Source organism: Xenopus laevis, chromosome 5L, assembly GCF_017654675.1.
Source record: "Xenopus laevis strain J_2021 chromosome 5L, Xenopus_laevis_v10.1, whole genome shotgun sequence".
NCBI lineage: Eukaryota > Metazoa > Chordata > Amphibia > Anura > Pipidae > Xenopus > Xenopus laevis.
This window is the reverse complement of record NC_054379.1, coordinates 28,289,197-28,307,115: the sequence shown is the minus strand read 5'-3', so window position 1 is coordinate 28,307,115 and position 17,919 is coordinate 28,289,197. Positions and strand designations below refer to the sequence as shown.

Genomic DNA, 17,919 nt, shown 5'->3' with positions numbered 1-17,919 from the left:
CTGCTAATCATTTATCTGTCTTATTTAACATTACCACTTAAATAGTTTCTTCTAAGAAATTCATTTACATTTAAACTTTCTAATAGATGTGCCCAGCAGCTGGAAACCCAATTAGTATCCTCGGTCAAACCATTTTTCATTTCTTTGAAACGGAAACAAAACCGCTTGTTGTTAACTTTCCATGAATACATTTTCCATGGTCTACATTCATTTCATGGCCTTTAATGCATATTTGCTGTTATAATTATATGTGTTCTCTTTTGTTACTAGACTGGAGTTTGAAAGGCAGCAAAGAGAAGAGCTGGAAAAACTGGAAAGTAAAAGGTACATTTTTTATATAGGTACATAAAGCAGCAAGGTTTTATATATATATATATATATATATATATATATATATATATATATATATATATATATATATATATACTTACTTGTATGGTGTCAAGGCACCAGTATCTCCTTTATTTTTACGTTCTTGCGCCATTTATTATAGCAAAAGATTTGTTTTCTCGAGACTACAACAAACAACTCACACAACATTGCCTTGTGCCTCTCAAAACAGTTGCATAATATATCAGATACATATTCTTTCATACCCCTGATGAGTGTGTGCCTTATTGGCTTTAACACTATTAAATGTTCCAGAGGTTTAGATGACATTTAAAAAACACTACTAGTATCCTATTTAAAAATAACTGGCCTCCCTACACATTTTTATTCAGAAAAGTACACCAGGTAAAAATAAATATACCTCTTATAGACATAATTGCTATTTATGTATGCACTTCAGCAAACAGAAAAATAGGACAAATGAACAAATAAAATATATAGTTTTTAAAAAACGCTTGTTGATCTCAAGATCACAATATAAATGTACTGAAACTGTTCATAGCCAGTGGTACTGAATAATAAATGGAAGCACAAGGAATAATAGATACTACCAGCATGAACATTAAGGAATATAAAATGATACAGAGCTGGATGTAGATTGACATTGCTAGTCATGCACCAGTCATATAAGGCATAATAGGATATTGAGAAAAAACATTGAGACTGGAATGCTAAACATGCAGAGGCCGCTATTGGGATTTACAATTCCACGGGTGCAATAATATATGAAATATAGCCAATTACCTGAGCAACATTTTTCCTGTGGCTGATATATTGCACTAACCTTTTGGTCAAATATCCCTTTTCTGTCTCACTCAAAAAACTGTTCTGTGCTCAGCCCAAGTTCTTTGTTTGTATCCTCCTCTTGTTCAGCATTACTGTGTTCTGCTAGGTATATACTGAAGTCATTGAACCAAATACTTAAATTCCCACAATGCTGTCTACTAGTGATGTGCTGGTCGAGAAAAATTCAACTTGCACCTGCCGCCTCCCCTCTATGTATAGCCCCGCACATCTCCTTTCCGATGATGATGCAAAAGGGTTGCAGTGGTCCGTGCTTGAGGGTATAAAAAAGAGTGGAGGAAGACGGCAAAGTAAAGTCATGGGCTGGGACAGCAGAAAGAAGAGCTCAACTCGTACCTGCCTGTGGCCTGCAAAGGGTTTGCTGAGGTTGGCCTGAACCCGCTGGGTTTTAATTTGGAGGGGTTGAACTTGATGGACTTTGTCTTTTTTCAACCCGATTTAACTATGTAACCTGCGGGTATTGGGCCAGCCACACATTACTACTGTGCACACTACTATCATTATATGAGGTTACCTTGATTATTTATTTTTTTACAGGTCAATCAGAGATGGTTGGCATTCTGTGAATTGGAGTCTAGGGGGGTATATTTATCAAAGAGTGTAGTTAGAGATTGCCACAGTCTTTTAGAGTGAAATTCCGCCACCCATTGATAAATAATCTTTCATAAATCCCATAGAAATGAAGTGGCGGTATTTCACTGTGGCGACCTCTAACTTCACTTTTTGATAAATATACCCCTAAGAGTTTGTCACCCATTTAATACTACATCTGTATATATCTGTTTTTTTAACATGAACTAATTTACGTTTATATCATCTGAAGCAATGTCATTATATTTTGTACTACAGAAAATTAATTAAAGAAATGGAAGTGAAGCAAAAATACGAAAAAGCAGAACTGGAAAAAATGCAACAAGAAGTTGAATCTCAGCGTAAAGAAACAGAAATTGTTCAGCTGCAAATTCGTAAACAGGAAGAAAGTTTAAAACGCCGTAGTTTAGACATTGAATCCAGGCTGAAAGATTTACTAGCTGAAAAAGTAAAATTTGAAGAGGAGAGGTTGCGAGAACAAGAGATTGAACTGCAAAAAAAGAAACAAGAAGAAGAATGCTTTATCAAAGTTCAAGAAGAGCTTCAAAGACTTCAGGAACTTCATAATACAGAAAAGGCTGAGAAAATGGAAATATTCAGAGAACTGGAAAAACTTAAAAAGGAGAAGGATGATCAATACTTAAAATTAGAAGCAGAAAAGAAGAGGCTAGAAGAACAAGAAAGAGAACAACTTAAGCTTGTGGTCCGTCTTGAAGAGCAGCTTCGGGAAAAACAAGAAATGATTCAACTATTCGAAAGAGGTGACGTGTCAAGGTTAGAAGAAGAGATTGTTGTTTTAGAGGATGTTAGAGAAGATCTATTGCGGGCTAAAGAAGCCAGATCAGAGGGGGAAGGAGATCCAGAAGAAGTTGAAAAAGCAACAAACAAATACACGGAATATAAAAGAATGCAGTTGGAGCAGCTATCGGTCTTAGAAGGGGATTTACACAGACAAACTGATTGTTTGGAAAAGGAAATCAAAGCTGATCATGATACTCTTTCAAGACTATGTATTTCAAATGTAGAAAACGGAGAACTGCACAAGACAGAAGAGGAGTCTTCCATAGTCACACCACAAATAGCAGAAGAACTGGAAATGATACAACAGACAGAAAACAGAATTCACTGTAAAGAAAGACAGCTTAATTACTTAAAACAAACTCATTTACCTGCCGTATTAGATGAAAAGCAGAGGGCATCTGAGATACTTAACAGTGGTTTGCTTGGGTTGGATAAAACATTGTATCAGATTGAAAAGGAGATTGAAGAAAAAGCTGATCAGCTTCACCAGTTCAGGGCAAGCAGTGACCAGTTACAACAGCTACAAGAAACCTTTGAATTTACCACTAACATTGCCCGGCAAGAGGAGAAAGTAAGGAGGAAGGAAAAAGAAATTCTTGAATCAAGAGAAAAACAGCAAAGAGAAGCCCTAGAACAAGCTGTTGCTAAGCTGGAGAGAAGACATTCTGCACTTCAGCGACATTCAACTATAGATGTGGAAATTGAGGAACAAAAATGCAAACTTGCTGCTTTGAAAAACAGCGAGGAACAGGCCGATCTGCAGGCTACATTAGAGGCAGAACAAAAGGCTTTGGAGCAAGACCGAGAGAGGTGAGCATTATTCCATCAAATATTGCATTGTTACTTTTTCTTCTCTCACTTCTAAATTATGTGAAGCCGTTGCTAATGCATTTATTAATTTCTTGTAACATTTCTGCAGAATCGCTTATTAATATTTTTATCAGAAATGGGTTCTTAGAAATAAATGCTCACTGCCTTACTTTCATATACAGCAGTTCATTATGAATTGGTTCCTTGCGTAGGAGAACCTGTTGCATTATCTTTTATATACACAGTATTAACAGCAAAAACAGTAGTGATCACCTCTAACATATATTTACAAAGTGGGGAAGCTGCAAGGATGTGACTACATAAAGAGAGTAATATTTATCAGTAATGGAGTGAGGAATCCTGCAAGTTTCTTAATTATTCATTTGTTGTGGTATTCTTCAAAAAAATATTAACATTTAAAAAAAAATGTATCAATTATTTTATTTATTTTTTATTTATATTTTATCAAATGTATCTGATTCATTATAGAATAATCATTGATGCATAATGGCCAATAAGAACTCTGCATCAGATGTTCTGCACTCACCCATATTTGCTGAATATATATACTAAATGAAAGAACTGGACAAGGGTCTGAAGTAGGGATGCACCGAATCCACTTTTTGGATTCGGCCAAACCCCCAAATCTTTCGTGAATCCCGAACTGAATCTGAATCCTAATTTGCATATGCAAATTAGGGGTTTGACGAGGAAACATTTTTTTACTTCTTTGTTTTGTGACAAAAAGTCACGCGATTTTCCCTCCCTGCCCCTAATTTGGATATGCAAATTCGGATTCGGTTCAGCCGGGAAGAAGGATTCAGCTGAATCCTGCTGAAAAAGGCTGAACCTTGAGTCTGAAGACATGTTCAAGTTTTATTTTTAAACATACTTTTAAAAGTATTGATTTGGGGGGTGGGGTTTGTGTTGGTGCTCTGGAGTATTTTAGTGACTAAAGTTTTGTACATTTCTCTAAACACTTTAGGTCAGACATTTTTTAACTGGAATCTTTAATAGACATAATGTTTTTGTCTCTTCTCTTTAAAGGAGAAGGAAAGGCTAAAATAAGTAAGCTTTATCAGAAAGGTCTATATAAATACACCAGTAAACCCTCAAAGTAATGCTGCTCTGAGTCCTCTGTCAAAAGAAACACAGCATTTCCTTCCTTTTATTGTGTACACATGGGCTTCTGTATCAGACTTCCTGTTTTCATCTTAAACCTCCAGGGCAGGGCTTGAGCATGCTCAGTTTGCTCCTCTCTCCCCCTCCCTCCTCCCATTCCTGCTGTACGTGAGCAGAGAGAGACTCAGGCAGGAAGTGATGTCACACCAAGCTTATATGATAGCTTCTATGCTAAATTAACAGAGACCGTGTCTAGAGCTGTTTACTCAGGTATGGAAAAGCATTCTACAGAATAAATATGATGTTCTAGCTTGCACTATTATGGCTAATCTGTTGGCAATAAACTGTCTTGGACCTTTCCTTCTCCTTTAAGTTTTTCAGTTTTTACTAATAAAATATTTTTCCTATCATCTTAATATATCTGGTAGGGTCTGGTTTTGGTAGTAAATTTATTGTATAATTTTTTTAAAATCTGCACAGACTAGCTCATGAAATTCAACAGCTGAAGCAGAAGATACATGTGGCTGATCCACTTTCCAAAAATCTTTCAGGAAGTGTAGAAGAAAAGCCTTCCCTTGTCAACTCGCCGGCAAGTCCAGTAAAATCTCAGTCACATTTACTTACATTGAATGATGACAGGTATTATTACATTTTTTCTTTTACGGATTTAGTAAAGTACTGTTGATTTTTAAGAGGAATCAAATGTTCTGAAACTTAAGTAATGGATACATAATATAAAGTTGCCATATACTTAGCAGAAAATATTTTCATTCCAAATCTTTACTTTAAGCAATTATTTTCTACATTCTTACTTTTGGAACAGTACACACAAAAATGAGTTAGCAAAATTAGGGGTGGGAAGGGGAAAACATTTTTTACTTCCTTGTTTTGTGACAAAAAGTCACACAATTTCCCTCTCGCCCCTAATTTGCATATGCAAATTAGGATTCGGTTCAGACGGGCATAAGAATTCGGCCCAATCCTGCTGAAAGGACAAATCCTGGCCGAATCCCGAACCGAATCCTGGATTCGGTGCCTCCCTAGTTAAAAGCCACTCCTCTGTGTATTCATTGGCTGATGTAGATTAGCATGTTTGTGTTCCCTTCGTTTGTGTACTAGCACAGAGGCACTTGTAAGTAAAATGATTTACATAAAATTCTGCTGTAAATGGATTTGTACACTTGTTAAATGAAAACTATACCCCCAAAATGAATACTTGAGCAACAGATTTTTTTGAAATGGTAGTTTTCTATTTATGATTACCCAATGGCACATACTACTAAAAAAGTATATTATTGTGAAAATGGTTTATTTACATGAAGCAGGGTTTTACACATGAGCTGTTTTATGCAATTTCTTTTTATAGAGACCTACATTGTTTGGGAGGTATAGTTTTCCTTTAAGTTGGAAATAGCAGAGGATAATGATAGTTCTTAAAATTATTGATAGATGGGAGGAAACAAAATACATTACAGATGTGGGATACATTATATGGAAACCTATTATCAAGAAAGTTCCGAAATTATGGGAAGGCCATCTCCCACTCCACTTTAATCAAATAATTCACATTTAAAAAAAAAAATAATAATAATTCCGCTTTTCTCTGTAATAATAAATCAATACAGGTATGGGATCCGTTATCCGGAAACCCATTATCCAGAAAGCTCGGAATTTTGGAAAGGCTGTCTCCCATAGACACCATTTTATCCAAATGTTTAAAAATTATTTCCTTTTTCTCTGTAATAATAAAACAGTATGTTGTACTTGATCCCAACTAAGATATAATTTATCCTTATTGGAAGCAAAACCAGCCTATTGGGTTTATTTCATGTTTACGTGATTTTCAAGTAGACTTAAAGAACCAAATTACTGAAAGACCCCCTTATCCCTAGGTCCAATGCATTCTGGATAGCAGGTCCCATACCTTGTACTTAATCCCAACTAGGGATGGGCGAATTTCACCCGTTTCGCCAAAAATTCCCGCCGGCGAAATTACGCCGACACCCATTAAAGTCTATGGGCATCAAAAAAAAATCTGTTGCGCAGTGAATTTTTTTTGTCGCACATCTTTTTTTTTTGTCGCACTACGCCATACAAGTCTATGGGCGTCAATTCCGTGGCGAAACAAGGCGAAAAAATTCGCCCATCCCTGATCCCAACTAATTCTTGTTGGAGGCAACAATCATATTGTGTTTATTTAATATTTAAACGATTTTTAGTAGACTTGAGGTATGGAGATCTGCATTACGGAATGACCCCTTATTCGGAAAACCCCAGGTCCCAAGTATTCTGGATAACAGGTCCTATTTGCTATTGGACATATTTATTTATATGATCACAGATGCGTTATATAAATAACAGTAGGGACCTCTGTAAAGTTGTCTTTTTCTATGTTTTATAACTGCAGTTTTGCAAACCGTGAATATTTTAGTTACTCAAAAGTGGTTTGAAACCATGACATGAATTTAATTGCTTGTGTGCAGGATCCATGCTTATATAGAAGAGGAGGTGCAAAGACGACTTCTGAATATCAATATGTCTTGTGACAACCTTAATGGCCTTAGCCTGTCTTCTTCTGCAGACTTTGGAATGGTAAGTAGCATTAACAGTCTGCAGTGTTGCTTAATTCTTCTGTTGTTATTGCATGTAACTGCTATTGTTAGTTTGAGAAAATACAATTAAAAAAGTTGAAAAAAAATAGTGTCCATCAAAAAAAAAAAATTCCCCTTCAAATTTCCTTTAGATTGTAGCTTATTTTACATCTGTGAAAGCGACAAATTAAATTGCCGTTATTTATGGGGACAAATGTGATTTATAAGCTTCAGCTGCACACGAGTCATGGGAACTGTGCAGTAATCAATGTGGTTGTATAAATAAAGGAAGATTCTGGGGTGGGAGTCTTTTTTTAATGCATTCTCTGTAAGAATACAGATTTTTTTGCTTATTTTTAAATTGCATATAGTATAAATACAATTGTTGTTTATTGCTGGTAGAATTCCGACGCATACCTGAATGGTGCCACGCAAAGAAAACTTAAATACGAGGTAAGTTTAATGGTGTTTATCCATTTCCCTTTTCAAATAATTGCATGGCAATTGATGTAATTATCTGGCTCAAGTGTTTACATACAAATCATTTTACATACAAATCATGCTAAAATTCTGCTGCAATATCTGATTTGTGACCTGCTGTGGTGGAGGTATACATTTTTACATTTTCACCATTCTTTATTTGAAACAGATTCCATTCTACACTTTTAAAGCTTTGCACATAACAAATTACCAAAATAAAACTGTAGACACACAGATAAAAAGTAAAACATTAGATGTTCATACATTAGATGAGGTAGGTTGTCATTACCCTCCCCCCCCCCCAAAAACATATGGGGGGAATGGAATAAAAGTCACAAAGTTGTTTTTAAATAGGGGACCTGCTTGTGCTTATTGGCCGCTATAGTTGTCTAGACCTGTAGCAAACTTGGCACCTTTTAATACATAATTTGGATGCAAATGTGGTTTAAATATTTTTGTACACTTAATTACTTTTTACAGTGCCTCATTACGTTTTGTTAAAGTTTGTCATTCCAGATCTTTTTTTAGAATGGGTAATTCCTTTAGAAGATAATGGGTCAAGATTCAATTTAGTGAGAAAAAGGTTTATCACGTGAAAACTCATGGATGGGATTCAATTTGAGATGCAATTCGATTCAGAAAAAATCATCTCACAGTTTTTCAGTTGAAAAACATATTCTATGGGAAAAAACTGGAACCGAATTCGGAGAAAAGTTTTTTCTACTTGAATCGGATCTTGTCCATGAGTTTATACATGATAAACCATGAGAGCATTTTTTCTCACTGAATTAAATCTAGCCCAATGTCATAGTAGTTGGCGAGATGAATGAGCAGCGTTCTTCATAGAATAGTGTTTAGTGTAGCACCAAAAAAAGTTTTAAAATAATTAATATATAGGAGCAAATTTACTTATGGTCGAATATCGAGGGTTAATTAACCCTCGATATTCGACTGTCGAAGTTAAATCCTTCGACATCGAAGTGGAAGGATTTAGCGCTATTCGTTCGATCGAACAAAAATCGCTTGATCGAACGATTAAATCCTTGGAATCATTCAATTCGAAGGATTTTAATCCATCAATCAAAGATTTTTGTTCGACCAAAAAAAGATAGCTAAGCCTATGGGGACCTTCAACATAGGCTAACATTGACTTCGGTAGCTTTTAGGTGGTGAACTAGGGGGTCAAAGTTTTTTTTTAAAGAGACAGTACTTCGACTATCGAATGGTCGAATAGTTGAACGATTTTTAGTTTGAATCGTTCGATTCAAAGTCGTAGTCGAAGGTCGAAGTAGCCAAAAAAATACTTCGAAATTCAAAGTATTTTTTATTCTATTCCTTCACTCAAACTAAGTAAATGGGCCCCATAATGTACTGTTAACATGCACTGGTAAAAGCTGTGTGTTTGCTTCAGAAAGACTTCTATAGTTTATATTAACAAGCTGTTTTATAACCATGGGGGCAGCCATTCAAGCTGGAAACCTGTGCTTTTTCTCCTTTTTTCCAGCTTGAATGGCTGCCCCCATGGTTATAAAACAGCTTGTTAATATAAACTATAGAAGTCTTTCTGAAGCAAACTCATAGCTTTTACCAGTGCAGAGCAACTACATTACATTATATTTTAATTACTTTGATACACTTTCAGTTTTTGGTGATACTGTTTCTTTAACGGTGTGCAAAGAAGCGAATGGGGAGGGGCAGTCCCTTGGGCAATTAGGGTGAAGTTAATTTAAGGTGAAATAAATACTTATTTACTGTCTTGGATATTCCTGGAACCATACCAAAAGTACATTTGCAACCCTGTCTTCAATAGTATTGTGGGCTTAAGAGGCCATCCAAAAGTTGGAACACAAAAAGGGCCAAAATATATGCATTTAGACCATCAGTGGAGCAATAGAAGTGTTGTAGCAGAACGTAAACACATTTATGTTTTCCCAGCTATGAGGTTTACTCCATATGCTATACCAGACATATTAGCAGATAAAAGCAAAATAACTTAGAAAGAGAGCCAATGTGTAGAGTAAGAGTGTGGATGGAGAGAAATGGTATATTTTGACGTTCCGTGAAGTATACATACTTATATAACGATATTTTTTACCATGTGGTATCCCTACAGAGGGAAGTAGTGCATAAAAGGATGATTTAGAAATAAAGGAGAAGGAAAGTCATTTTTACATGGTGGTGCCAAAAGTTAGGCACCCCCAAGTGAACGCAGTTACTTACCTGACATCTCGGCCGGTGCTCGTATCAGAAGAAAACTGCATCGGCCCGGGGGTTATTCCACTGAGCACCACGGAGTAATAGTCTTCCTGCTTCTTCTTTCTTCAAATTACCCGGGGCAGATGCATGCTCAGTAGAATGGAAAAAACAGCTGTTTCATTAAAGTTCGGCTTTTCACTCTACTGCACATGCACAGCTGCGAGAAGGAAGAACAAGCAGGAAGACAATTGCTCCGTGGTGCTCGCTGGAATAACCCCGGGCCAGTGCAGTTTTCTCCTGATAGGTGCACTGGCCCGAGGTGTCAGGTAAGTAAATGCCATCACTAGGGGGTGCCTAACTTTTGGCATCCTCAAGTGTAAAAGGACTTTCCTTCTCCTTTAAAGATGCTGATTGCATGATTGAGGAGAACCAGGTTACAACAGACTAAAGGATTGGATTTTAACACGGTAGTGGGCATTTACCAAACTCTGAGATAAGCAGTGTGTAAGTGCACAGAATGTTTGAAAGTGTGTAGATCCTCAATAACATGATTTTTAAATTAAAATTATGAAACATTTTACTTTGTCACACGTTATCTTTTGACGTTGCTGGCTGTTTACAAATAAAGCAATGGGGACAATGTTTTCTTAATCTGTTTAATCACTTGGTGACTTCTTGTCTGAAATTGAGCGCTTTGCGAATAATTCAGATCATTACCTAGGGGAGCAGATTGGATTGTTTCCTTTTCTGACTTTTAAACAGAATGTACAACATCCTGAGAAATTCCGCAATCTACGTATGCCTGGGACTAAAACCACTTCAGCGTTGCCTGATCTGACGAGAACCGAGTATCAGCACCTAGCTCCAGTGACTGATGCACTTGCTGACTTTTCCGAAACATATTTAGACTCTCAAGAGAAATATTTAAGCAAAGGAAATGAGAAAAGAACATACGGATCATCTATTAGTGAATATTTTGAAGTTCTGGCTGACACGAAATGTGAACTGAGTCAACTCGTTAGTAAAAACATTTCCAAGAACAAGTGCCTTCATGAAAGTGTCCCATGTGCTTCTTGTCACCAGACACAACTCGAGCTTTCAGAGAATCCACTTTGTCACCAGGATTTTATAAAAACAGAATATGACTTGACTTCTATGCAACAAATTCCATCCTCTGTAATTGCTGATACTAACGAAATATGTCATTGTTCTCTGTCTGAGACTGGTATGCTTTGTGAAACCAATTTGAAAGAAAATATATCTCTCTGCCAAAGTCCTACAAATATTCTACCAGAATTCAGTGGTAGCAAAGTCAACTCAGAGGAAGCAGACAAGTTCATACCCGACAATACGGTGTTCAACGTCTTTTCTAATAAATTATCTTACCTTTATAAAAATACACACTTGCCAACCATAAAGGAGGTTGTTGACCAGGCAAAGAAGCTATACAATAAGCAGGACAACAGAATAAAGTTCAATCAAGTGCTTTCTCTAGTTAAAGACATCCAGGTTTCAAAATATTTCCACCTACCCATGACAAACCATGGTGACCCATGTGCTGCAACAGAAAGTCCTCCAGTGAAACATGTTAAACTCTACACCTTTGTCCCATCACATATGGTTTCAGTAGAACCAGGCCAGCCCATGATATGTGAGCTCTCTCCTAGGAAAGAGATTGTTGCTTTTCATGACCAGAATTGGCAAGAAGTCTGTAGAAATACTAAAGTATTTAGGCATCCATTTGTGCAATTAATGAATGAGCTTCAGAGTTCTCTCCCTGAAGAATTATTAGAATACCTATCACATACGTTGCCTGAGTTGCAAATAGAAGAGAAAGCATTTAAAAGTGCTTATTGGCTTTGTGTCGCTAACTGTTCACAGTCTGAGCCTCAGCCCGCATGCATTCTTTTGTTTAGCAGCCATATTCATGTAATAGATTTTTCCAACACCATTCCATCATTGTTCGTCACCTTCCCACTGTTCACTTTGCAAGAGATTAGAATCTGCTTTGGGGGGCAAAGCTTTCTTTTTCTTGGACGTAATCAAGAGCCTCTTCTTACTGGTTATACCTTCAGTGGTGCCTACACTCAGCAAGTTTGTGGAGACATAATAGAATCTATCACTTCTGAATCAGACTACGACATGTGTAGAACTCATCCACTTTTAACGAAAGACTTAATGCGGTTGTCCCTTGACTGGAATGTTGAACTATCAGACATTGTTTGCTCTAATGGTTTTAAACTGACAAGTAATTTCAGGGCGGCATTAGCGGATTTGGTTTACCTGCTTCATGAAAACACGGAAGGCACAAAACCGTCATTGGGCGATATGAGTCTTCTGTTCTACTCAATAGTTAGGGTAGATCACGGTCACAGATATACTTACAGATCTTTAGTTCTTACCGATACTTCAATAGCTCTTGTGACAGAAAACCCTGGGTTTCATGAAAGAGCTTGTTGGGTAAACGTTAGGCTGTGCACCTTACCTGATCTCAAGTGCATTATTCTAGCAGATAAAGGAGATTTAACCAAAATTACAGTTGTGTTTTCTAAAAATACTAATCAAGGTGTAAATGTAAGTACCCGGCATAATGAGTTACTGCCAACTTTTTCCAATGTAGCCATCCAAAAACTTTTGCCATTGGGAACAGACTTGTGGTCAATTCATCTGAGCTCAACTAAAAAAGCCCTTTTACTCATTAGGCACATAACCGAGTAGGAAAGAATATGGCCCATGGATAAGCTAGCATATGTGTATACAGATGTTTGTGCCAGTCAAATGTATCTCAGGTTTGCACTATAATATGAATTAAATATTTAATTTCCATTATGTCCAAAAAGTAACAATGAGACAATCTACAAAGCCTTATAAAGGGATACTCAATCTAATACACATTTTATGTTATCCTTCGATGTAAAAAGCAACCAAAGCCTTAAAAACTATGTGCACTTTAGGAGTCTAGATTGCCTAAAAGCAAAATTAGAATAGTTCCACCTGTGGCAAATGGGAGAGTGTGTTGCAGTATATTATAGGTAATTATATTAGGGATGCACCAAATCCACTATTTTTGAAAGATTTGGCCGAATACCAAATCTTAATCCTAATTTGCATATGCAAATTGTATTTGTGTCACTAACTGTTCAATTTGCATATGCAAATTAGGGTCAGGAAATAAAAAAGTGGAAAATAATATATTTTCTTCCCTGTTTTGTGATGAAAAGTCACATGATTTCTGCGGAAAAAGGTTGAATCCCAAACCGAATCCTGGATTTGGTGCATCTCTAATTCATATACATTTTCGTGAGTTATTTTGAAAGTGAGCCCCAGGTAAAAAACATAACAAGAAGAATACTTACTTCACTGTCTGCGTTTATGTTCTAATGGATAAGAGCATCTCGAAATGTCCTATTTTAAATATTGCTAATTAATTTTTATGCATTTCTTATTCATGTTGTACAGCTTTCTGTTGCTATAAATATGAACAGTTTTCATAAAATTGCATATTTTGAAACTACTGCAGAGTGGGTTTTTTTTTTTTTGCCTTGTTTCTCCTCTCACTCACTTTTCCAAATATGTTGGGGTGAGTGGAACAGGAATATATTTAATTCCCAGCAAATACAATGTCTCTTCATCTCATCAGATGCTAACCTTATAAACTGGAAAATGAAGTGAAGTAGAACCATATATACAGTACCACATTTTCAATCTGTATGGTGGACTTTAATATGAAGCGTCCTTTTGGGACAAGATTTTGTAAGCCCTCTTCTCAAGTGGGTTTTTTTTTTTTTTGTAAAGTCCTAAGTATGGAATTATGTTTATGTATTGGCAGTCCACAAAAGGACATTTGAATAGTTGCCTCTTCAAATGTAGCATATTAAGTATAAAAATACTGTAGTTAATGCCTTTTGTATGTCTGAGTATGAATTCACGGAAACCTATATTTAGGGGCAGATTTATAAAAGTGAACCTGTCACCCAGACATAAAAATCTGTATAATAAAAGACCTTTTCAAATTAAACATGAAATCCAATTTATATTTTTCATTAAAGCATTCCTAGCTGTTGTAAGCTCATTTTAAAATCTCAGCTGTCAATCAAATATTGTGAAGGCAGGAGCCATTTTGTGGACTCTGTAATTAAGGCAAGCCTTGCATCATCTCAGAATCTTGATGTCCATCCCCATGCCCTGGCTACAAAATTAAACAGTGAAGAGAACGGGGGAATGTGTGGAGAGTAGTGACATCTTGGAAGTGCTGAATGGAAAGTGAAAGTAATTGTCTGCCCCGCCTAAAGGCAGAGTTTTCAAGCTTATTTTGGAGTCAAACATAATTTTTTTTAGATTTATTATATGCCGATCCTGGAAATAGCTCGAATTCGAAAATACTAAAATCTAAAACCTGTTGAGGTCAAGGAGGAGTCAATGGCAGAGGTTCCTTCAACCATTTGAAGATGTTAATAGCCTTCATGATGTTTGAGTCTTTTTTAAAGGGGGGGTTCCCGAAAACTCGAGCAATATATAAATGCTGTTGTACACTGTTCATGTCTGCTGAAGCCTATACAGTACACTATCCTTTTATAACCTGCAGTTTTGTAATTTCTCTGTGGGACCAAAATGTAAATTATAATCTTATAAACGGCTCACTCCTACATCATTATAAACATGACGGTTATAACTTATGGTGATCTCTTCTCGAACTTTTTCTCCTTGCACACTGCCTATCTTAAAAAGCATATAGTCTAAACGCATATAGTCATATGTAAGTTTGGCACACAATATCTACCACTATCAAAGTGATGTGAGTTCACTGCCTGACAGCCCTTATAAATACAAATTAAATAAAATAGAGTGAACAGGGCACACCAGTCTAGCAAAAACGTATCTTTAATTACATAGCTTTATAATACAAAAAGAAAAACAACCCAACGCATTTCAACCCCAAAAGTAGGGTCTTCTTCAGGGGCACATGCAAAATTAAAAATGGCAGGCCTGTCTAAAAGCCTAACTTAAGCAATTATTATTTTTTAAAAAAGCTCTGGAAAATCAATACCCCATGCTACATTTGTACCAGCTATTGTTGTGCAGCAACGGGAGAGAGTGCTTGACTAGTTTATATGCTTTTAACTGTAGATTATAATGAATAATTTACCCCTGCTAAAATTTCTAAAGATATTATAAGTCACCCCAGAGTTATGTGACCCATATTAAATCATAGCCTCCTAACTTAACTCCTTGGTGACTTATATCTTTGTAAAGTGCAATAGGGGGTACATTATCCACTATATACAGTATGTAGCTATCGGGATGAAATGTAATGGATTGTTTAACATGTTTGGGTTGTTTCTTTTGTACCATATACCTCCAGATTATTATACACACACAATACATAATGCTGCCAGGTTTTATTATTTATGTGGGTTAAAATGGAGATGCATAAATAAATGCAGTCTCTGCATTCCTTGGACATGATTAAGATGGATGGACTGGACCTGTCCCAATACTTTATTAAAGTTTATATAAAAAAGTCACAGGGTTTTCTCAATCTCTTTTTGTCTTTGAAACAATGCAGAATAGTGCGCAACATCCTCATCAAGAAGTAGAAATAACTGGAAGTTAGGGAATGCTGATCTGGCTTATTATACAGTTGGTAAATTGTTAGTGTTTTCCAACAGTAGCTTATTCTAATCTCGAGTTCTGTTGACGTACTTCAAGCTTGATAAGTTGAAAAAAAAAGTGCTCATCCCTTTCTGTCCTAATATATTTGTGTACTATTCCTATTCCTCTGGCTCAATCTGACACATTGTGATAAAAGCACGTATAATTAAAGCAAGCAGTTCCAACTCATGCGCAAACTGTATTCCCTCGTTGGAGTACTTCTGGCACAGTAAATGACTTTGACGATGACTCTTGAACATGCTAATCTTTCCCTTCCTTTTAGAGCTGATGCTGTAAACATTGCACATCATTTTGTTTTCTCACATTATCCCACAACACAAGCTTAATTACTGGTTGCAATTATAATTGCATATCCCATTTGATCATGAATGCACAGCCTAAACGGCAAAGAGGTTGATATGATTTATTGAAATTGAAAATAATAAGTGGTTGGATACTTTTAACACATTACAAAACAAAATGCCGTAGTGGGAAAACCTTGTTGCTATAAACATGCACTCACATTATAATTATAAGGGATGGTCATTGTTTTTCACAAGTGTTATTGATTTTTTTAATCATTTTTGAGATATGAATGGTTTAATTTTGCTTTACATCAATCTAACGTTTTGAGGGGTCATTTATCAAAGGTCGGATTTTGAATTGATGTGAATTTCTTTTTACTCTAATAATAAAATAACAAAAATAAATTTGAATGTACTCGCAACTCGATGGGATGTTATTTATGAAAAAATTTGAACGTTTAAAATACGATCGAATGGGAACAACCCAAAAATTTGATTCAAATCGAATACGAACGAAACTCAAATATATGAACGTTTAAAATACGATCGAATGGGAACAACCCAAAAATTTGATTCAAATCGAATACGAACGAAACTCAAATATAATTTTCTTGAATGTTATGAAGGCTATTAACATCTTCAAATGGGTCAGCAGATTTTTGCTATTGACTTGTAAATGAATTTGGCAGGTTTTAGGTGGCGCATATTCGAATTAGAACTGTTTCGCTGGTCGAGGTGGGATAAATCTCACTTGAATGAATGAATGAATACTGTAAAAAAAAAAACACCCTACTGAAAATGATGAGAGGCACACTAAGCAAAGTAGAACTAAAACAAATAAGCATATTATGGGGCCTATTTACTAACATAGGTATTTCTATATTTTTTTCACAAATCAAAAAATGTTTTTTCTTTTAGATATTTTCTTGTTTTTTTGCAGATTGTTCAGCATTTATTTTTTCATTCATGCTTTTCCTATTCGAATCTTTTAATCATTTTCATGGCATGTGAGGTTTTATTAAAAATTTATTTATTTGTGGTTTCAAAAACCTCGAACTACACAAAGTCCAATTTTGATAAATAGGCACCCCCACTCAGATGTAATTAAGATGTAGAACTAGTAACCCATAGCATTGAATGTTTGTTTTCAAACGTGACATTTACATGCTACCTAATTGGTTTCTATGGGTTATTAGAACTAGGGCAAACGTTGCAACTTTTATTACTTTGTCCCTAGTAGTATGTGTATTTTTGAGTTACAGGGGTAGATTTATCAAAGAGTGAAGTTAAAGATCTACACAGTCCGCAGAGTGAAATACCGCCTCTCTCCATTCATTTCTATGGGATTTTTAAAGGCATATTTATCAATCAGGGTGATAATGAAAGTTCACCATTTGATAAATACGCCTTTAAAAATCCCATAGAAATGAATGGAGAGAGGCAGTATTTCACCCTGCGGGCTGTGGAGGTCTCTAACTTCACTCTTTGATCTACCCCACAGTGTTTGAAGTTGATATTTTTGTAACCTCTTCCTATAACCTAGTTATAAAGTAAATGTATTTGCCATCAACTGCTCTTCAGCTTTTGGGACCTTTTTCATTTGTGCAACCTATTTCTCCCAATGTGAGCCATGAAGCTTTACCATCAAAAATTGTGTGGTTCCTGGGGGTGAGATGCCCAGAAGTATTTTTTAAAAAAAAACATAAATAACCCTTTAAATGAGGTACAAATGTCCAACCCTGAGTTTCAGCCATTAGCCATGTTGTTTAAAGGAACAGTAACACCTAAAAAATGTAAGTTTTTAAAGTTATTAAAATATAATGTACTGTTGTCCTGCACTGGTACAACTGGTGTGTTTGCTTCAGAAACTCTACTATATTTATATAAACAAGCTGCTGTGTAGCCATAGGGGCAGCCATTCAAAGCACAGCTTACATAGCAGAAAACAGATGCACTCTGCAGGATCCCATTGTATACTATTACAAAGCCTGTGCTTTTTCTCCTTTTTTAGCTTGAATGACTACCCCCATTGCTACACAGCAGCCTATTTATATAATCTATAGTTGTCTTTCTAAAGCAAAAACATAACTTTTACCAATGTAGGGCAACAGTACATTATATTTTAATTACTTTAAAATTCTATTATTTTTAGGTGTTACTCTTCCTTTAACAATTAT

The 17,919-nt window shown here is 35.9% G+C and overlaps 1 protein-coding gene across 4 annotated transcripts in view; it reads left to right on the top strand.

The window, feature by feature from the left end:
- LOC108716574 (kinesin-like protein KIF16B) overlaps positions 1 to 17,919 on the top strand; it is a 163,066-nt gene that overhangs the window by 109,691 nt on the left and 35,456 nt on the right. For 2 of the 4 annotated variants that reach the window (XM_041562626.1, XM_018262800.2), the window contains 6 exons: positions 271 to 324; positions 2,044 to 3,396; positions 4,999 to 5,157; positions 7,002 to 7,110; positions 7,512 to 7,562; positions 10,548 to 13,299. In XM_041562626.1, coding sequence (XP_041418560.1) covers positions 271 to 324; positions 2,044 to 3,396; positions 4,999 to 5,157; positions 7,002 to 7,110; positions 7,512 to 7,562; positions 10,548 to 12,503 — 3,682 coding nt within the window. In that variant the 3' untranslated portion in view covers positions 12,504 to 13,299. Of the gene's footprint in view, positions 1 to 270; positions 325 to 2,043; positions 3,397 to 4,998; positions 5,158 to 7,001; positions 7,111 to 7,511; positions 7,563 to 10,547; positions 13,300 to 17,919 lie in introns of those variants that run through there. The other 2 variants (XM_018262802.2, XM_041562627.1) reach the window with 1 other exon arrangement.